The sequence below is a fragment of the Andrena cerasifolii genome, chromosome 15, assembly GCF_050908995.1.
Source record: "Andrena cerasifolii isolate SP2316 chromosome 15, iyAndCera1_principal, whole genome shotgun sequence".
Taxonomy (NCBI): domain Eukaryota; kingdom Metazoa; phylum Arthropoda; class Insecta; order Hymenoptera; family Andrenidae; genus Andrena; species Andrena cerasifolii.
The window spans coordinates 6,016,407-6,039,500 of record NC_135132.1 but is presented as its reverse complement, the minus strand read 5'-3'; the positions used below and the strand labels follow the sequence as shown (position 1 = coordinate 6,039,500).

At 39.8% G+C, this 23,094-nt stretch overlaps 1 protein-coding gene across 10 annotated transcripts in view; it reads left to right on the top strand.

The window, feature by feature from the left end:
* Dnc (phosphodiesterase dunce) overlaps positions 1-23,094 on the top strand; it is a 483,414-nt gene that overhangs the window by 297,931 nt on the left and 162,389 nt on the right. For 5 of the 10 annotated variants that reach the window (XM_076827789.1, XM_076827787.1, XM_076827786.1 and 2 more), the window contains exon 2: positions 21,364-22,689. The exons of 4 other annotated variants lie outside the window; for them this stretch is intronic. In XM_076827789.1, coding sequence (XP_076683904.1) covers positions 21,677-22,689 — 1,013 coding nt within the window. In that variant the 5' untranslated portion in view covers positions 21,364-21,676. The remainder of the gene's footprint in view (positions 1-21,363; positions 22,690-23,094) is intronic. One more of the 10 variants, XM_076827788.1, reaches the window with a different exon arrangement.

The following is a 23,094-nucleotide window of genomic DNA, read 5'->3' as shown; positions in this document are numbered from 1 at the left end:
TTACCTAGTAGAACCTAACAGAACAGAAATGAGAGACAAGCAGTGTACCCAGCTGAGGAAACAGGTAAATGGCTTCACATCTAGAATGCACCACTTGGAGTGTACAATTTTCAAGCGGGAGTTATTTTAAACCTCGCCACGCAAGTATTCTATGCTCTCTCCCAGAAACTGTTCATCATGGCAATCGAACTTTCTCTTCCGACTGAATTTACATCGAAGCTCAAGGGCCGCTCTTGCATCGAGTTTGAAAGCTCCACTTGGATCAGCTTCCAGTCGAAAAATTCCGTCCACCACCGCTTCGCTCAGCGGACCCTAAACCCGGCGGCTCGAGCCACCGAATCCGAAAGTTGTCCCTTCGCTCGATAATCGAATCGTGTCACAGGCCAGCCTGACCTTTCCCCGCTTCCTCGAAATGGTAAATAGCGTCGCGATGAACGGTCACGGTTGCACGGCCAACATCCAACCCGTATGAATTTCAGATTCCAACCCCGAGGCCGCGTCGTGCGCGACTCCTACGAGCTTTCTGGCCTCGTTTCCCGCCCTCCACAAATGCTGACTCTGCGCCAAACACGGCCTACGCTCGGTACGTTCCTCTGTGTCGCTCCATCCGGCGTCGTTTCCGGTTACCGAGCCTGCCTACTGTCAGGGATAATCCCGCCGCCCCGATGTCCGTGTTGTTTCGGCGCTGGCCGCGAAAATGAATCGCTTACAAGGAGGCATTACCAACTCGAGAATTCTGATTTTAATGAAACTTCGTGCGAATGTGGAGCACATTGGGGTATGCGAGGAGCAATTTCTTTTTCTAAGGGAGTTCACTATGGAGGAGTGAAATCGACCCTTAAAGTTATCGAGATTTTTTATATTAGAAGTAAAATTTCTGCTAAAATTTCTATTAGAACTAAAATTTTCTATTAGAACTAAAATTTCTCCTAAATTTTCTATTTGAATTAAAATTTCTGCTAAATTTTCTACTAGAACTAAAATTTTCCCTAAATTTTCTATTAGAATTAAAATTTTCCATAAATTTTTTATTAGAACTAAAATTTCTCCTAAATTTTTTATTGCAACTAAAATTTCTCCCAAATTTTCTAGTAGAACTAAAATTTCTCATTAATATTCTATGAGAACTAAAAAATTTCCTAAATTTTCTATTAAAACTAAAATTTCTCCCAAATTTTCTATTAGAACTAAAATATCTCTTAAATTTTGTATCAGAACTTTTTTCCTAAATTTTTTATTGGAACTAAAATTTCTCCTAATTTTTCTAATAGAACTAATATCTTATTAAACTATAATTTAAATTTGGGAATTATTAAGTTTTTCAAGCTCTATCACAGTTTCAGAACGGAAATAAAATTATATTAAAAATCGAGAAAATACGATAACTTTGAGAGCTGATTTCACCCCTTCAGATTGAATTTCTGTAGAAAAAATTGCCCCTAGCGTACTCCAATATGTTCCACATTCACGTGACGTTTCATTGAAATCAGAATTTCCGGGTTGGCAAATGGCAAGCATTGTCGATTGTAAACGAAAATTCGGTTGGTTGAGGTTTTGCTTCGGTTTGGTGTTGGTTGTGAAAAATTAGATTTCCGTTGGCCTTTGTTGAGAATTCTTTTGAGCGATGTCTATTAGGTTTGCTTAGAAATTAATTTCCAGAGGAGTTAGTTTAATGAGAATTCGGGTTACGAAGTATTTAGTCTGATCAGAAATCAATTTGTTCCGAATTCGGTTTACTTAGAATTCGGTTGACATACAATTTGGTTAATTTAAAATTCGGTTGGTTCTGTATGCTATTTGTCCAGCACTATTTTTATTAAAAATGCTGTTGACTTCTGATTCGATTTTCTTAGAATACGGTTGCCTCAGATTCAGTCTACTCAGAATTCGATTAACATTGAATTCATCCAAAATTTAAATCCTCGACAATTCATTAAAAATTCTATTTACTTAGATTCCCGTTAATTTAAGAATCAGTTAGCTCCGAACACAGTTACCTCAAAAATCGGTTGACCTAGCAATCGATTTCCCAAAAATTCTTTAGCCTATAAATTCATACTTTCAGAATTCGTAAAATTGTTAAGCTTCTTACAAAATAGCTGATTTCACAATTGTCCTGCACCAGCGGCCGTAGCCGTGATGGAGAAACCGGTTCTCGTTAGATCACCGAAGTTAAACATCACTGGGCGGGTACTGGGGAAAGATGGGTGAACGCCGCCACCTTTCTCCCGGTGCACCACACTACTGCTGAGACCCGAAGGAGAGAGAGAGGAGGAACAAAGATAAAACGAGACTACTGCACACTACTAATAGTAGTGTTCTTTGGGCAATATAAAGCGCGATAGGCTTTGAAACGCACGCGCCATCCTGTTTAACAGGAATACAAAAATACAAATACAATTGTCCTGCAACGTACTACTTCAAGCAACAACCCAATTAATCTTTGTGACGTTCCTCATGGACGGTCACCTCTATATCAACTACCTAATTAACCGAATCTAATCGCGCAAGTTCTTTCTCCTTCGAACCAGAGCAAAGTGCACCCTCCCTGTATCTGATCCAGCCAGTTCAGCGGAGAAAGGGAAATCCTTGGTCCCGAGGAAATGCAATTTCTGCCAGGTCGTCGGCATCTGCATTCAAACGGTACCCTAGAGAATTCGCGGCGATTCACCGTTGCGATAAAGGAAAACTTTCCCCCCTCCCCCAAGTTGGCGTGTGGGTCGTTTTCCATGCCACCCTCGTTTCGCCGTGTCCTCTTTCCCTTGTTCGCGCGAGGATGCCGCAGGGAACGGCGTTCAGAGGCGACGTTTTGGAAAATTAACGCTCCAGTGTTCGCGCCGTCTCGCTTTTGAAAGCCAGGCGTAGCTGCTGATGCAACCAAACAGCATAGACGATTTGCTGCGAATAGGAAGACTTAGGAACTCGGAAAGACATGCCGCGGTGGCAGAATTTCGGCAAGATGGTGAAGCTAGCTTTTGAGGAAAGATGAAACTTGGATGTTCGTCGGATATTTGCGCACAGCCACGTTCTTAGTGGGCTGATGCGGGTCGACATAGAGAGACATCTTACCATATGGCGGTGTACAGTAGTGTAAATATGTGTGAATGTATGTGTAATATAATTAAATTGGTATTGGGCCTAAAATTGTTAGAAGGGAGGGTTCATAATTAAAAATATATACTAATAAGTTGTAAAATATATCAATTATAAAAAATGATTGATTAATTGAATTATTGGAGGGTAATTGATTTGATAAAAATGTATTTATTATGAACTGAAATGTTGAGGTTGTGATTTATTGGTTTATTAAAAACATTTTTAAGTAATTGAATTATTGGAGGGTAATTGAGTTTATAAAAATGTATTTGTTATGAACTGAAATTATGAAGTCGTGATTTAATGGTTTATTAAAAATATTTTGATGAATATAAAGTTTGGTACAATGTACATTGCAAACGTGGTACCTACACTAAATTATTTTAGCGTGGTCTTTTAGTAGTTTCATCACCAAAGTCATTACATATGCATAAAAATAAATAACATAAAAAATTGCTGTGTGTGTTTAATGTGTGGACGATTTAAAAATTTAGTGGAGGTACGTTTATTTTGAAGTATTTGTTGATGCATTGAAATGAATGATGCTTTGGCCACTACTCGTGTGAGAGCTAAACCAGAAACATTGATATTTTGAAGCTGGAGCAATTTCTACGCCGACTACTATATACGAAGATTCTTGCCATGTCACTTGCGTCTGTTTCGTCAACACTTGTATTAAAATGCAAATGCATTGTGGGCTCCGGAACATAACTTGATGTTAAGGGGTGCATTAACATTTTGAAGGGGAGACCTCGTCTAGTGGATAGTCAAGCTTCTATGAGTCTCTGTAATTTGTTTGTTCGTAGAAAACAGATTGGGATAGCATAATATACACCTCGTGGTTATTTCAAATTGCGTCTGGCTAACCAGCTACATATTCGTGAATTTATGAGTTTTCGAAATTTTCCGGAGCATTATGATAAAATATTGCAAAACTCGAGACAAGAATAATTGAAGTATCAAAGCATATTTGTAGTTGAATAGAATTGTTGCTTCAAGAGATTCAGGCAAACATTATTTGTAAGGAGAATATTTGAATTCTATTTTACAAGTGACTTAGAAAGAATAACCTCATTTTTTACCAAAACCAAATATATTATTTCAAAATGATCTCAAAATGCTTCGCCCTCAGAGACACTTATTCAAGTATTAAACAAAATGAAAAAAAAATCCTTTGTTTAGTAACCAAATAACAGAATAATTCAGAAGAAAATTATTTGCTTGTTCAAATAAACTACCCCTGCAGTATTTAAAAATCACTTTTAGCCCAATAAGATAATTTGTTACTTAACAATCATTTCTTAAATATTTTATTTAATTAATGCCCACGAGTGTACTTCAACAATTCGGTCTTTGGCCTCCTTGCAATCTTAATATAAACATCTGTTCGTCTGTGAAACCTGAAGGACGAGGTATAAACTACTACAAACTTCTATGAACACGTTAAACAACCTTCGTGGTGGGGGACAGGTAGCACGACTAACAGCCATGCCCCCACTTTGACGAGGGTTACAGAAAAAGTCGCCGTTCTTGCCCTCGTCAGTTTAGTGGCAACTGCTGGAGGGATAACTTGGGAATTCCGTAGAAAGTGAGTGATAGAGGTCGGTGACACGTGATGCGTATTATACACAAGTGTGGGGTTGGACGTTCTTCGAGGGAACCTGGACCTTCATTCTTCTTTTTCTTTTGTGAGCCACTACGAATATACTAATTTTTTTAATTTTTGAAGCTTCATCATTAAAGTGCAGCTACGATCTCTTATATTTGTTACCTTATTTTTTACTGTTTTTTGCTCATAATCAATTGAATATTTAGTTTCAAAAATACATTCATGTTATGTGGTAATTTAATTTGCAACTTGGGTTGAGATTTTCTTTTCATTTCGTTGCTGGAAAAAAGTGCTTATGTGACTTTGCTACGTAAAAATTAATGTGTTTAATTCCATTATTTTGGGAATAAGTTTAATTTCATTCTTCACTTCGACCATTTTTTTAAATCACAGGGATTTTTAAAAAGAAGTCCCCCGGATAAAAATATTTATGAGTTAATTTCACAGGAATTCATTTTTCCCCCTTTTAATTACTATTTCCGAGTTTTGTTTTGATAAATATTTCTCTTCTGTTTGGGAAGAATTATCCAACGAGAGCTTCAGATGTAGTAACTGTAATTATGCCAAATTAGAACCCCGGCAGGATGAAGTTCCTGGAAACTCCAGTTGCTTCAGTTTCGCTGGTAATTTAAAGTTTAGTACAGCGGAAGCCTATAATTAATTATCAGCGTCGAGAGTTTACGCCGTATCTGCATTTTGATTGGCTTTCTCAGAGATCACGAATTTGCGAAGCAATTTAATATTAATTCCAAAATGATTCATATTCATTCTACTGATTTAAAATTATCCCACAATCGAGAATTCTCAATAAACTGAAATTGTCTCGAATCCTTTTGCGTTCAAATCTATTCCTGGGAAATATTCTTGATTTCGCAGAAATTTGGAATGGAAAGGGTTCGAGTGAGTTTTTTTTTTCTCAGAAAATAGGGAATAGTAGAACAGGTTAGGATGAAAATTTTTAATTTGAACAAAGCTGTGAATAATAGGGGTTTCTTTGAAATTTTCTGCCTCAAAAGAATTCGGCATAGAGTGGGTTGGGTTGAAATGTTTGATTTGAACAAAACTGGGAATAGAAGAGGATGTTTTGAAATTTTCTTTTTCAAACAAATTGGGAATAGAGAGGACTGGATTCTATATTTTCACTTCAATAGGATTGGGAATAAGAAGGCATTTGGGTTGAAATATTATATTTCAAATATGCAGGAAATAAAAAATGAATAGTACACTTTAAATTATTTATTAACATGTAATTCTTGGAGAACTTTTAACGTCTAGCTTTTCCAACGAAGTACATGACAGAAGGAAATTGTAAAAGTTTCTTTGTTTGCGAAGGTGGGGCAAAAAACTTTGGAAACATTGCTCCATGGAACAAAAGGAGAAATAGTAATATTTTTCTTCTGTAAGTAGAATATAAGAGTTGTGCAAGAGACCTTCGCTGCATCAACATGGAGTTATAGAACTCTGCTCGACGCAACGCAGGCATATTGTTACACTTTTTTAGCCCACAAAGGAATTAAGAAACTTTCCCCCAAAACTCTTATTCAAACAATCGATTTTTCCAATAAAGAATTCGCAGAAGCTGCAGCATCAAATTAAACGTAAATTCAAAAAAGAGAATTATCTCATTTTAACCTGTACCTTAAACTTTAAATAGCCGCTTGGTTTTAATCATTAAAAAAAACTGATGACAGGGTTGAATTAAAGTTCAAACACTTTTTCTTTTTTAAAATGAAGGGACATTTTTCGGACAAGAGGAGATATTTTTGGCACCGCAAACTTCTTACGTGACGACGTAAGCCTGCTTTGTTCAACAGCAGCTACACAGCGAACTAGACGAATTATCATAATTTTTTCTAAATATTCTTTAAATTATAAACTTCCAAATGCACATTATAATTTTTGATTAACAAAATTACTTACAGATAAAAAAATACTAAAAAAATAGAGACTTATTTATAAAACTAAAAATCACAATGCTTTTTTCAAACAAACAATTTAAAAAAAAAATCGATTCGAGCATTCATATTCACACGTTCTAACTAAAGCTTCAATCTTCCTTACATTATTTTTCTTAAAATCGCCAGGAGCTTCATTTAATTATTAATTTAAGCGCTTTACTCGTAAAACTGTGGATAAAAAATTCTGTAAAGGAAACAGTTACCTATAATTCCCACTAACGTCTTCATCAGCCGCATGAAACGCTTGCGCCATCTAGTAAGTCACAATATCAATCTCCCTTTGCGAGCCTTTCTCGTGGGAACCCTGCTGCATTCTTTTTCCAAGTGCCTGCGTTCCCCCACTGTAACACAATTCACGGTAACACCTGGGCGAGATTAAGGGGGATGAAAGGGGATGCAGGAAATGAGAAGAGAAAGCCGGAAGGAGCCTCGTATCTCTTAGAATCGTCCTGCTGGAAAATTTGCTAGCGAGTCCATCCTGCCTCTGCCTCGTACTTCGAGCCATTCGACAGGGGACTGCATGAAGTGTTTCGCTCCAATTTGAATGTAACTTCGTGGGTAGGTAGAGAAGCATGAAATATACCACCCATGCTCGGTTTCATTGCTATACACCTAATAGTTTAGGAGATATTTAACAACAAAGATGTTTAACAAGGCGACTCGTTACTTCGTTAAATCCTCACGATTTCAAATTTTTTTAAAGCAAGATGATATAAGATAGGGGGTAGCTTCGAATTATTTTGTGATTTAGATACCCTGAGTTTTAGGTACTTTTGGTATCGTGAATTTTTTTTCGAAATCTCTCGAGTAAACGCGCACCTAATTTTAAATCGATTTTCTCGAAAACGGGGCCTTATTTGAGAAAAGTTTTTGGACAGTTTTGACGTAATTTTGCACAAGGATTCGTTTAATTCCCATTTATACCATGTTTGCAGATAAATTCGATTTTTTTTTCGAAAAAGAAAGCCTATGCACAAACTTAATCGCACATTTTCTGCTTTTTCTAATTTTTCACGTAAAATCACTTGTGTCTCCTATTACGAAACACTGTGTGTAATAATATTTAACCCTTCGTGGTCACACCTTCTTATAATCACAAGTTGGTCACACAGGGTTCACTTTACCCCAGCGCCATTTTTTGAGTTACCATTTTCGTATTTTTGAATCTTTTAACTTTACAGTGATAATTGTACGTTCGTAATACTTACACAATAATGATCTAATAGTCTTTTTCTAGAAATGTAAATTTTGATATGATAAAATTTGTAGGAAAAAGCGATTTTTTAATTTTTTTTTTTTATATTTTTTTGCGATAAATTCCCTTTGGAAGTCGTAAAGACACGACATTTTAACTCGAAAATTATTCTTGGTGTACAATGCATCCCGTGTGACCACGAGGGGTTAATTAAATGCAAAAGTGTTCTGAATGCCACCAGCCCTGAAAAAACAATGACGTTTATTATTTCCCATTACAGTTTCTCATTCGACAAAAAGTGTTGTTCAGACAAACAATGGCACTCAGGGCACTTTCTTTCAGTGGACTCTTTCGGGAAACTTGATCCTCGAATTTATTTTGAACAAGCTACTCTGAGTGGAAGTTTGAGCAACTTGCAAGCTTTTAAGTCGCCGAAGGCTATTACTCTTCGAGAGCTGCTCCTTTTCTGTGGCCCAAGTAACGTCATCAGTCTTGTACTTATTTCCTGTCACGTAAAAATTTACTTCTGGTTTACCTTGGACAGTAATGCATCGTTCTGACGGGTTCAGATGGGAAAGAGGAAGGTTGAAGAGCCTCGCGTTCGGGTCGGCGACGTAGATAAATTTCGCTGTGGTGTAGGTGTGATTTGAACGTGTTTCACGTCACTTTGCGCTAATCTTCACACGAGTCAAGCTCCTCTTTATGATAAATCAGGGGTTCCCATTGATTTGCAGCTTCTTTAGAGCTGCTAACTTCGTAGTGATTAATTGAAGCTGCGTTAATTTTTGTAATTGCTTTCTGAAAGTGTTTACTGATGGTTGGAATGCAAGTTTGATAGAATTTTGACGAGGTTGCATTAAGGCACTTAAAATTTCATGAAACGTGACTCAAAGTTTTTTTTACAGTAAACTCAGAGTTGCTCAAAAGGTCAAGTTTATTCAAAATCATCTGAAATACTGTTATAGAATTTTCTTTAGAATAATTGAAAATTTTCTAAAAGCCATTTGGAGTTTACTAAAAAATTACTTAGAGTTAATTAAATATTTGTCAAAATTTTAAATTTGGTCAAAATTGCTATAAAATTGGACACAGTTGCTCTAAATTTGATCTGTGTTGCCTCAAATGTGATGAGAGTTACTCAAAATTTGCACAGAGTAATCCAAAATTTATTCCCTATCACTCTTTCATCCAGAGTTTCTTGAGTTTTCAAAACAACCTAGAACCTTCTATTCTTTGCTCTCAGTTTCCTCAGAGGCGTTCCCAAGAAATTCCCTGGATCCTTTCTAAATCCCAGGAAACACATTCTTCTATCTCCTGTTACAAAATAGAAATAGCAAGAAGCTTATTTCCACCTCTGTCTTCCTTCTTACACTGCTTCCCCCCCAGAGCATACTTTAAATCTTCCCAGCAATAAACTTCTCCTTCAAAGATATTGTTTCCCTTCAAGATTTAGTCGACTTAATGTGTCCAGCATATATTTAACAGGGGTCAGGTACGTTGTAGACAGGTCCTTGAACTTTTCCAGAGGATTTCCTGGGTCTTTCGGGAAACTGTCACCAGAATCCTCCACTAATTCTAATAAATGACAGACTTTGGGGAATTTAAGCTGAACCCTGCAACTGCTTAACCCATGTTTCCACCAGTTCCCCCAAGGAGCAGGATTATTCATGACCAATAAATTCTTCGTCCCTGCAGAAAGCTCTTCCCACAAGAAAATGCAAAGTACTGTTTAAAATGCAAGCTTAAATACCACGTATTTTCATGTAGGTATTCGTTACTTAAAATCCCTCTTGAGCGGAATTTTAGTAGCTATGCGAAAGAAACAGAAAATGCCCCAACTTGATTCTCACTTACCAGTAGATCCTTCAATTGCCGATATTGTCCTATTTTTTTCTGAGCTACCAGAAGAGTTTAAATTCTGTGGTTGAAAAATCGTCTGTTTAAACTAGCCTCCATAGAGAAACCTGAAACGACCCACCCATTTTCTCTACTTGGCGCTCGAATTTCCTAGACCAAAGTACTGTGACATTTAACGAAACGCCAAAAGTGTTGGGAAACTGGATATCGAAGAGGCGTCCCTCGAAATTCGAGACGACCTGGGTGGGGACGAGTCAGGGAGCTCGGTCCATAATTTTAATAATTAACGCATTGTTCTCGGATATCGTGTAGGATACTGGTGGGACCATCAAAAGCTACGCGCCTCGCTGATTTTAGCCGGCCGATTAAACGCGTAAGCGTGGCGCCGGTGGGCGACTATTCGCTGAAGGGCGAGGTCGCTGGGAGTCTGAGAATCGGTGAACTCTAAACGGATGCACCGTTCGAAACTGCCACGCTGGTTAGGGGAGTGCATGGCACATCATTTATGGGGGTGTCTTCATTTAGTAATTGTTTTTGATTATAGAACAGTATTTTTATTGATTTTGTTTAGTGAAACGGAGTTTCTGGGCCAAGTGTTTGTATTCAGTTGTTCTTTGGACTGCTGGATGTGCGAGAGAATTGTTTGTGCAAAAGTTATTGGCTTTAGGTAAGGGAATTGCAGTATTTAGGGGCCTTATGTGGTGGAGGACCCTTGTTTGATATAGGGGCCTTGTCTAATGTAAGGGTCTTGTCTGATACAGAGGCATTAACTCAGTTAGGAACTTTGACTGAGATAAGAGCTTTGTCTGATATAGAGATTTTGACTAAGTTGGGGCCTTATTTGAGGTGGGACCCTTGACTAATACAAAAGCCTTGTCGGATAGAGGGGCCTTATCTGATGGAGGAGCTTTGTCTGATATAGGGGCCTTCTCTGGTGTAAGGGCCTTATCTGATACAGCTTTGACTCAGATGGGGGCCTTATTGGTGGCAGGAGCCTTATTTCAGTCAGATTAGTTGGCTGAGATGAAGCACTTTATCGTAGTGGGGGTTTAGCTGAAGTATGGGACTTGCCTAAAATAGGGGCCTCACCTGGGACCATGTCTGAAATACAAGCCGCACGCCATATGTCTTGAACACAGTAAAATACTTGATTAAAATAGGAGATTTGGCTGAAGTATGGGACTTAACCCAAATCAGGCCCTTATCTGATTGCAATGAATTGGTGAACATACAGGAATTGATTGAAACATAAGTTACTATGAGATTCCTATCCCCATTAGACCCCGCTCAATGCTGTCAAGTCCCTTATTTTAGCGAAGACAGAGGGTTGGGCCCAAATTTAAGAATTCAATCCAAATTCAATTTTCTCAACTTTTTTTCAGCTGCATTTGATTGGGTGATATCTTTTGCTCCCAGTTTTGGGTATGTCTCTTAAATGCGAAAAGTTATCAAGCATATGATTTCAGACAAATATCCCTAATTTCGCTATTGTTTCATCCATTCCCCAGGGTTGTTCAATCCTGCGTTAATTATTAATAGTCGCAGTCACAGTACGTCACAGAGGGCTCAGCTTCAATTCCCCTATACGAAGCTTCAAAACAAAGCATATCATTATTTCGACAATGTACTGTTTAATCTCCTACCACCTAGTGGCATTGCTCGTTCATTTACAAATTACTCTGGTGTCACTGGGAATGAGCCACCGCATAGCTTGGGGAAGTTTCTTTACTTCATTAACGTAATGACCTAGTCGTACCATTAAACAAAGAATGTTGGTGAATTTCTGCAGTCCAATTATGTTCAAAGTTTCCACTGAATATAGTAATATAGAAATCACACAGATAGAAGCTGGCTTTGCACTCCATTCACATTTAAAGCATTCAGCTAGATGGAATACAATTCTTCAGTCGACAAATTCCTTCCCATGTTCCTCAGGAAGCATTCGCCCCTTTTAATTTTATTCTTCAAACCAAAGAAGTAGTAGCATTATTCCGTTTCTTCAGATAACTTCTGAAGAGTTCAGTATCTAAGGATCAACGCAGGGTAAAGACACAATGAAACTTTCTCACAGACCCAATTTATGACAACGATGTGCTATGTGCAGAATCTGCGTGAGCCAGATCGGTTTCTAACTATAAATATTTAGTAACTTTTGTACGAAGGGACTTATTTTTTTTTAATTTATATTAAGTTCAATTTATAAAATTAGCTTGCCAGAAAAGTGCTTCAATTTAGAAATTAAAGCATGTATTCAAAATAATTTTTCAATAGCTATTTATTTATTTTATTATTATTTTACATAATTATTTTTTAACATTCTTTGAACGAAAAATTCTAGAATACATTCCAGACTGTAAGGGTTCTAATAAAGTAGGGATATTTGTGTTATTACAGGCTTTTAGTTATGTAGTTAAATTATTATGAGTTCTAGCAGCTCATTTTCTTCAGCTGAAAAGTGGGAAGTTAGGGAACCAAAGTTGTTGAGCAGTCTCTTCCGTCGAGTTTGAGAGCGCTCTGTCCAAGTTACCGTGAATTATTGAACAGCAATGATAGAGCTGTGCACGCAAACAAATTTCCAAAGGTTTGATCGATGCATGCAGTTGACTGCAGTCACGTAGCTGCATATTATCGTGACGATTCCAGTCCCGCGGAGTGGAACCATTGGCTGACCTAGAACTTTGGCAATCTAGGTGAGCCAGCTGGTGTCCTGGCATGGCCTCTGAAACCCCTAAATCATCCAGGAAACGGCTCCGAACAGAAGCTTCGCGTGGAAGCCGAATTCCGACGATAAACTGTATCGAGTTCGTGACCTGTGACTATTCCTGGGGAAGCAAAGGGCCTAATCCCTGCTTTCCTTGGGATATTCATGTTAGACTTTTGTGTCCCCCAAATCATTTCTATGGGGATTGTGAATTCTAATGTTTAAAATCTTTAAAATATTTAAACATAATTATTTTTGCTTATTTAGTGATTTCGACGTAGGAAGAAGAATAATTAAGAATTTAAAATGTACTGTCAGAAGAACTATGAATTTTCTCAGAAATTGATTATATTGGGTTCGGAATTGAGGAGTTCTTGTTGAAAATACTGTAAGTGCCAAAAATAAAATTCAATAATATAATATTACCATTGCCACGTAGAACATTTTTTGATAAAATATATTTTTCCATTTTATTTTGGTACTTACAGTGTTTTCTACGAGGACTCTTCAATTGTTGAGAATACGCCTTCCGCTGTGCGCCGAGATGAATTTTTATTCATGAATGTGTGTTATATGGCTTATTTGATCTGTTAAAAGAAGAATTATATCGGGTGTAAAATTATTTCATTATAATTACACGGTTAGGTGAGATTCAGGGATTTGATTTTGGGGCTGATTTTGTCGTTGGATTAGGCATACCCTTTCCCCCCGCTGCTCCTGGTAATTTTCCTAAAAGCTTCCCTTCGTAGCAGAGAATGGTTAAGGGCAAACTGCGCGAGTGAACCTAGATTCGAATGCAACGGAGCGTGCTATCTCGGAGTCCTGATCGCTATTCCATGGTTTCCAATACGGTAGAACGTTATCAGGTTGAATCCGATAAGCAGCTCCGAGCAACTTTATTCATGAAGTTGGATTGTTATTATCGCTAAAGCAGCTAGCTTCTGGTAATGTAGCGCTCTGATTTGCTTCGTTTCAACTGAGGATACACGACCGTTCCGCATGACATACTTCCTTGACATTCTACATCCTTTTCGTTGGGAGGGAGGTCGCTTTATTTCACATTTTTACCAGTCGAGATTCGTTTTCTGTTTTATACTTATCGAATCATTGAAGTATTCTTAATTTTTTGAAAGATTGTGTGGGCGAAAAAACGAAACCTCGGGTGATGGGATTCGAACCCAAGCTCTTGCGGATCCTCTGTGTACTGGCCAGCCACGTTATCCATTCACCCAACGCCGCACAGCGGAACAAGCTGCGCTTTTTTGTGTCAAAACTGTAGAACTTTTGACAGAGATAAGATAGAGGGATGAATCTTTTTCGACGTTAAAACTAAGATGTTGTAGAATAAGGGGAAATTATTGAAAAAGTATGACAAACAAAGTTTTGACCGTCTATATCAAAGTTGATATTTTCGCAGAAAATTACGATGTTTCCGTTGTAGTTTCTCCTTGACTTGTTATACATCATTTCCTACAGATTTTAACGTGCTGAATTCAAATCTGACCGCAGAATTTGTCTTGCCCTTCAGGATTCTTTGACACAGATTTTCAAAGTCAAAACCTGTTTATCATACTTTTTTAATATTTTTTCCTTATTCTGCTACATCTTAGCTTTAAGCAGTTATTTATTTGCATTACTAAGAGAAAAAATTAAATCCAGTTGAAAATCCGCAAATAACCTTGAAATATGTTTGGAGAATTTTTCAAAAAATTTTTAGAATTCCAACCTCTCAATTTTCTGCAACGTCCATGCGTCTCATTTTTTCGATTCAACATTGCTTTTGCTGAATTCATTTACAGAGTGAAATAAGTCACCCTGTATGGAATAATTATTTTCACAAACTCTCGCGATAATTCCACCGTCAGCAGGATGGCTAAGTAATAGCGGCAGCTCAGGCCGACTGCGAGGACGATATAGCGGTATCTTCGTTCGAAAGGGGACGATAAATCGCCCCAGCAAAGTTAAATGGCGGGCGTAGGCGTCTTCTTGCTTCCTAAAGCGTTAAATCGGTAAATGTCGACTCCCAACCGAGTCCCTTTACGCCTGAAAGAAGGAATTCTTTCGGAATTCTGGCACGCTTTCCTGGCACACTTCATCGAAATTTATTGCTTCCCTGAAACGCTATCGCTATTAATATGATACTCATTTGTAAGCCTTCTTCAGTCTTGATCTCATTAATTTAATCGTTCTTGGACTTTAGCGCTATATATTACCGTTACATCCTTTATACAAATTTATTTATAGCTGCAAACTTATGCTCCGACTTCTCTAGTAGCTGTCCAAGGCTGCGGAGGCGGGGCTATCCCCACTATATCACTTAAAACCCCCCACCACACCGATTAAGCACCTCCCACCTTAGCGCTAGACCACGCCCACTGCTCAATCTTTTAAAAGTGGCCCTTAAATAGCCTTAATCAGCTATAGTGTTCACTTTCTTTCAACTTTAACTTGAAAAATTCAGTTTTCATGTTTTGTTGAATTACTTTGCACTTGTCAAATATGTAATTTTACCTGTTGCCTCTATAAATATTCAGTTACTCTATAATTTAAGCTTTCCGCGTCGTTTAAACCTTCATTAGGGTTCCTCGAATGCTCCTGGGTGCTAGGTCTCTTGTTAATTATTAGTAAAGCGCGTAAACATTTATTTTAGAGTTTCCTGCTGAAGGATAGCTCCGCGCCATGTTTCCGTTTCCAGTTGCGGGGCATAATTTTACTCTATAATTTCGCAGGATTAAACCCCAAGGGTATATTAAAATGCACAGCGACGTCAGAGTATATTCCCTTTCCAATTAGTTGGAGTTTTATGAAATTGTTATTCCCTGCGTCTGCCTTTCTCTTGCCCGTAATGGATCAATAGTGTAAAAGGTCCGTCGATAATTAGCTGTCCCCGCAAATACATGCTGGGGAAATGTTAAATCAGCGCCGCGGGGTACATTTCCTTGGGGATAACGAGCCTCGCTTCACGAGTTACATTGAGGCACTTAAAATAACGGATAAGATTGTGCCGCCCATTATAAAAGAGAGGAATGAAAGCAGGTGTACTTTCTCTGTTAAAAGATCCCAAGGGCGTAGCCAAGGGATCCCCCCACTGACACAGGGAAAAAAATTAATCATTCGTCCAAAATAAAATTAATTTCTTACAAACTAAAAATAATTTAAATTGTGAATTCTAACTACGTACATAAATTCAAAATTCGAGTTCACTATTTATTGCCCCTCCCTGAATGAAATCCTGGTTACGCCCCTGACGTGAGGGGGAAAAATGAATGACTGCGCCAGCACCCTAGGATTGTACTGTAGGCATTCGGCGTTTGGGAATGTCCTATGGTGCGATTGGCACATAGGTAACGCCCCGTTGGCGTCGGGATTTGTAGAGTTCGGAAGAGAGAGTCGGCGTTGGGGGAATTGGTAACGCGGCTAGCCAGTACGCAGAGGACCTGCAGCGCTTGGGTTCGAATCCCATCGCCCGAGGTTCTCTTTTTCGCCTACAGTAGTAAAAAGAATAAAACCATTAATCTTTCTCAAGCTTTTCTGAAATCTTCCATTACTCTTTACTCACTGCACAGTAGATAGTTACAAGAGCAAAGAGTACAAAATCCATGCTGAAGAACGAGAACATCTGTAAACTTGGCAGCCCACATTCTGTGGCTCTCAAACCCGTTGGAATTAAAAAATAGGTCACGCTGATGAAGACTGAAGCAGGAGAATAAATAAAAATGAATACATACGTGTGGGATTAGTGTTTGAAGTACACTTTCGAAGGCATATACCGAGAGTGTCGAAAAAGCAAACACTCGAGCTTGATTTTCCCAATAACTTTTGAGAATGGAACCCTATACAGGTTTGCTACATTATTCTCCATGTTGTTCCTCAATTATATGCGGAACTTGAACTGAATCGGTGACCTGAACCTGGTGCACTCCCCTCATCATATCAATAGTAAAAAGAGATGTGTTAAAACCATCGAATTCGCCGAGTGGGAATGTCTCACCTGAAAGTCCTTTGTTACCATTTAAACTCACGCCTATCCATAAAACAGTACTGCGAGGAGCGTGGTGAAATTGCATCGACGACTATCAAACGGTCGGTATTTATTTGTCCAGAACAATCGAATTGGTTCCCAAGTCCAGTCGATGTTACACAATAACATCGCCCCGGGAGTTGAATTAGAGCGTGAAGTAAATTTAGTCTTGGTCATCGGCAGTTAACGAAACCACTTGTTTTCCCTCACTGACCCCGGCCATCTCTTTGTTGGGATCCTTTTAACAAAGAAAACTTAGCCGGCGAGCCATGGCGGTGGAAAACAAACAAAGATGCTTGAGGAACGCTCGGGAGGCGGATGAAGCCACCAGGCACGATGTAAAGCAAGCTTATAAATCGTACGCTCGGCGTGATTTACGGTCACTGTCGTGTATGAATTAGTATCTGTCTCCTGTACGCTCGAAAATACCTCGCCCTGTTTAGTATAGTGCCACTGGGAGCTCACCGTGTAATTGCTGCTTTATTGTTTAATTCGCGGTTGATTTCTATCGTGGGCATATAGCGCATTTGCGGCGCATCGTGTACATTAACTGAAGCTGGGTTAAGCAGACGGATTATTGGGGTACAATTGTTACTTGCTTCGTCGTATTTTGAATTGGATTCAGTCTTCCAGGTTTTTTTAACTGTGGGCTTCTTGAGTCTTGCAAAGATCAAGCTAATCTAAGGGACATTCTAATATCACTGAGGTCCAAGTCACTAAATGGGTTCCTTATCACTTATTTGATCATATTTCTACACATGTCCTAGGGCAGTAATATCTAGGAAGTATGCTGAATATATCCCTGAGTTCCTGATTAGTCAGTTCGACACTCAATGGTCCCACCTATTTACCCGTACCTGCTCCTTAAGTTTATCTGTCTGATCTGTTTATTGCTTCTGTCCCACCTAATACATCAACTGCATTACTGCCCTGTTTCTTCCAACTGCCTCAGCTGTTCAAGTGATTCCACCTGCCCCACTTGCTCCGCCACATGTACCACATCTGTTACACTAATTCCGCCTATTCAGGTGTGACGTTTCGTACAAGCATTCTGTTTCATCTGGTACTTGTTCCAACAGTCGCAACATTTGCTCTCTCAGTCTATCTATTCTTGAGTCTCATCAGTTTCAAGAGTACCTGTTCAGACATCCCATCTGCACCATCAGTGCTAGATGCTCAGATGTTCCTATGTTGCTTGACTTCTATAATTTCGTCCCATCACTCCCATTCAGTGGCTCCACTACTTAGCAAGTGCTGGCCAGCTCCATTAAAAAGACAAATTATATATAAAACTGTCTCCCATCCACATAGTGAATCCTTGATCCCAGCACTGCTCCCAGATAAGAGCCTCGACATGGGAGGCCAGCGCTTAAAAATAAACTTAGAAATGCAGTCCAGGGGATGGCCACCCATCGAGGTGTCGTAGAACATCCAGGAATACGACGGTGTCCCATAATACCGAATGCATTCCCATCTTTTACTGGGCTGATCTATATTTAACCACCACTTTCAGCTGAAAGCTGCCAGGCGTTGGTACACGACAGACGTTGACGTTATTGTCTTTGTTGTTTGTGGCAGAACCATGGTCCATCTGCGTTTAAATTACGCCCTGGGAAACCGCAGAACCTGCCGAATTAGACAATCTAATTTGATGCGGGCAATTTGTCCCCTGATTTTAATCAAGGCTGGCATCATTATCCTCTACCCCTCCGGCACGTTTCGAGAGTCCAATTATATCGATCGAACGTATTCAAATGCTTCGTATCTCGAGTCTCTTGACATGTCTCATAGTGAGGAATAATAATGGATAATATTCGAGATAAAGATTTTGTAACATACAAAACTGGAATAAGATTTGCCTTTTTTTTCTGAAGAAACTAAGCCACATTTGAAAAAAAGTTATTGCACAGTTTCGACTCATTTTTGGGCAGGGATCCATTTCACGCGCAATTATACCATACTTACTCCCCTATTCTACTCAATTCTTAGCCAAGTACTAAATAAGTTTCAAAAATCGATTTTCTCAAAATCAATTTTACTGTATTATTTTTTTTTACACCCTTTTCGGTTGTACCGCCATTTCCGATACACCCAATATTCCTACTTACTTGCTAGGGGTATTACATTTAATATCGACGTAGGGGAAAATTAAATTGCAAATTCTAATCGTGTTTTCAGTGAAATTCGGTTTCAGTACGTTATTCGGGCGTAGGGCAAGGTAAATTGAATGAAAAACCGCGAGATCGTTTGCCAGAAGCTGCAGAAAAGCTGCCACAAAGTGAAACTGGCTCGCCGGTTGAATCAGTTGAAGTTTAAAATTCAATCGTGAAAATATCGGGTGCCCCGAATTTCTGCCAGAGTTGATTAAAAAGTGCTCGGACTAACGTCGGGCGGAAATTTTCATAAGCCACGTGGAGCTTCATCACATTTGTTCCCAAGGGAAACTCATTTATCCGCCGCGTTGACGAAACATTTATAATTACCGCGGGAATAAATCATTCAGCGGTACTGAGGCACAATAAAAATGCAAAATTCGACCCGAATCGGGAGGGTTTAATTAATCACGCCATCTCGTACCCATAATTAAATTCAGCACGTTACTTTCTGATCGAATTTGCATAGCGAATTTACAAAATGTAGCAAGTTTACATAAATGCTTATATCTTTTTAATTGAACTTGATCACCTTCTATATAAGTATTACGCAGGTTTTATGCCGCGTTATACTTGTTTCTGGTTCCTGGAGACGTCAGGTTAACGCTGCAGTCGTTAAAGACTTAAATATCTACAGATCTCGTGTTTGGAGATTATGTTTCCTTTGTGGGATAATGAGTTTCGCTTATAAGCACAGTTGAGGTATACAGATATCTGGACTTGTGTTTGAAAATTATATAGTCAAGTGCTATGATGGAGGAATAGCTTCATAGTGTCTTTGAGCACCTAGCTGATCTTTTTTCACTGTAGTCCTCAGTCATAACCAAAGACAAGCAAGTATGTTGTTAATGACTATGTTCCTCAGCAATTCTCCTGCATTACAGGGTCTAGATTTACACGAAGTTTCATTACCATGTCTCACAATTAAGTATTAAGATTACTCTCATTCTATCAGATGCCGTTAGATACCCTTTGAGGATTACACGTTATAGTTAGGTTTTCACATATCAGAAATCCAGGTCGTAGCAAGAATTCGGTTCTGCAGTACAGTGTATTCTTGTAATATAGCTCATCTTTACGCCTCCTACCCAGATACAGGCAACAAAGGTGGAGGTTTATTTGCTTAGAGCCTCGATAAACTGATGTTACGTGAGGCACATCTGTTTGCTTTACGTGAGAGGTCAGATAATGTGGTTGATAAGCTTCACACAGATTCATTGCAGTTTCTGTGTCATTTCAGCAGGTACCTTGCAAATAATTCACACTGCGCTCTCAAGCGTCTGTGGGTCGAGACTGAATGACCTATGGCGCCATATATAGGGTGTCTCATAATATATAGGAACCACTTTAAGAATAGAGTCACCTCTAAAAAACAATAAAATAAGTCCAGTTTTGCTTTGTCACCAAGTTACAACCATTCCTGCTTCCTAGCAACCTCTGCAAAAGGTGCTCAAAATGTCCCCCTTGCATTCCAATACAAGATTGCTTTTTACCTTCTTGACACACGCAGGTGTTACTTGGATTCACAGAATATATTGTTTCATTAATGAACAAAGTTCACAGTCCAATGGAATTAGTTATATCAGCCCAGTTCATCAAAAGCAGTACTGGAATTTCTTGTATCCACTTTTAGGGCTGTGTTTATCACTGAAATGTTTCCCAGAGATTATATTACATTCCGTATATTGGAACTTATTTAGTTCTTAATCGAGATCAGACGGTGAGACGAGAGGTGGAACCGGGTCACTTCTGACCCACAGTAAAATTTATTCACCAGGGCGTCAGAGAATGAACTTTGTCAGATTTTAATTTTAATAAATGAAAGTACACATATTTCTGGAGTACAAACGTACGATTTATTTATTTACAAAAAATATACAATATAGGTACAACGCATAACGTATTTGACATATATATTTAAAACATTTGTTACATCCTGTGAGTTGTCCACTAACGAATACGGGTTACGGATCAAAATTGACCCACCTTCACCGACGGACGTGTAAAACATGGACTACTACGCGTTGCACCGTAGCATCTGTTTGTCTCTCATTGTACAAAGAAACAATGAAGGGTACAGTAACATTGGTAGTAACAGGGTAGTCCCACTAACTTCGTCTGGGTTCAGCCTTTCTGTCAGTGGAATTAATTTTCCGTAAATCCTTCGGACGTTTCTCGAGCTCTGAAAGCTGGCGCCGTTCCAGTTCCATTAAACTATGAAAAATGACGCGCACAACGCGAGCCTTCAACCAGAACACTGATCCGTTCCGCATCAGTCGTCGGTTCAATCGTCGTTAGTATCGATTCCATTGGGTGTCCTCGCGGGCGGGTTAATGCGATTGCGGCATTCCTACGGTGACGACAATCTAATATCCGTCTGAATGACCGTCTGCTTCCTTGGAGCGTTTAGCTCCTAAGAATTTCATTTAATCCTAAAGATTGAAGTGAATCGACCTTATTTCCTCGGGTTAGGTAGGCAGTTTGCATATGTTCCGCTTTGGGTATCCACGAGATGCAGGTTGAAATGATGTTTTCTAAAGAACGTGCCCCAAAATATATAGGAAGCTTAGTAGTGTCCTTGAATACTGATCAGTTAAATATGGAATGAAGGAAAGCTAAATACTTCCTTCGAATTTTAATCCCAGATAAAGTCAGAATTTTTTAAAGCTTCTGTAGCATCTGGAAGTGATTCCCGGTTATCAGAGGTACTCCAAACGAAAGGTTCACGCGATTACAGCGGATCATTGTGAGAAAGTGGCATTAACTCTTTCAGCCTGCCAGCGTCTCAGTGGGCAAGCTAGCGTAGCAGATTCCAGGCGGCGGGAAGACCGAAGTCGTGGAAGTTATTCTTATTCAGATGAAACCAGAAATCCAAGAGGAAACAGGACTCGACTATCCCTAACAGAAGCTGCCAGGCTGCCAAAGCTGCTCGAGGAATAACTTGAACGAGATCTCCCTCCTCGTTCTTCATCTGAATCCCCATAGCCCATTCATCCCCAACTTTCTCGCCGCCGGGAGAGACAGTCCCCATCCTCGTTGACGGATTCTCCAGGACAAACCCCTCTGCCCCAAGAAATTCCCGCAAAATGGACGACGACGATACCGACGAGAAACGCGAGTCTGTGACGCTGGTGAACAAGGTGTCCCGCAAGGAATCAAAGACCAGGACCGTGGTGTCCACCTCAAAATTCATGTCCAGGATCTCTAGAATCGAGAGCCTTCATCGAAACTCCACAGATGACTCCGACACCATGGAGTGCGCCTCCGAAAGCGAGGTAGAGAACATCCCGAAGGACGAGGAGACTCCTGAACCTCTGATCACTGATGAGAAGGGTAACAGGATCTCAGGGACGGACCGTTACTCCCTGGACGTCCCCGAGGAAGCGGAGTCGCTGCTGATGAATCGCCAGCGCTCGCTGATAAAGACCCGCCTGAGGGTGAACGAAGAGGTGAAGTCGTCTGCCACACGTCTTGGACTGTTCAATCGTAGCCCGCAGTCGTCATCCAGCCAGGAGGAGTACGAACCAGAGGTGAAGAGCCTCTCCAAGTTGCAGGGGCAGCAGCAACAACACTTGTTGACCACCGGGTCTGCCGGCCAGATCATGGCCAGGTCCATGGAGAGCCTGCGGACCTCGAGGAACTTCCTCAGCGCTGACGATCGCTACAGCGACGACTCCAAGTCCCTGGAGTCGTTGTCCCTGTCGTCAGAGACCCACGTGGCTAGGGCCAAGAGCCACTACAGGAGCTTCTTGACCTCGTCCACCAAGGACATGAAGAGGATCGTCACTGTTGAGTCCAAGAGCAGCGAGAGCCTCCACAGAGAGGAAAGCCTGAACGCTGAGGTCAGGCGCGAGCTGTTCGCAAGCACTGCTTTGGAGAGAAAGCTACCGCAGCATCTAAGCCTACCACCGCCGTCCAACGTCTTCTCGCTGACCAGTCCAGGTGGTAGCGACAGGAAGATCACCATACTGAGCCCCCATTCGCCAGTGCAATCGTCAGAGTTCCAATTCTCCGCGCAGACTCTGAAGACCAGGCGCAAGAAGGCTATAGTTCTGCCGAGGTTGGTGTTACCGAGAAGCGAATCCGAGGTGTTCTTAGAGTGAGTAGATAACATGATAGAGATACAGACCCCGATCGGTGTTGGCTTCTGGAGGGATTGATTGATCTACAGGACATAGAACTGGGTTTCATGATTTTCGTCACCTGGTTGAGGTGATCTTTGGGGTTGGGTAGCGTTTGCGTTACTATGGAAGATTCTTTGGTAGATTTACTGAGGACCTTAAGATTTTAAAGTCTTTTAAAGGGTTAATAAATATTTAAAGTAAAAGGCAGGGACCTTTTTTTAATTTTTATTTACGAATTGCTTTTGAAAGATGTGCAAGGTCCTCTCAGTGATTCTAGATACCTAATGTTACATAATACTTTTTTGCAGTTAGCAAGTTAACTTCTCTGCTTTTAGCAGTTTTATTTTTTCACAATTTTGTGTATCTCGAGTCTTCCTCAA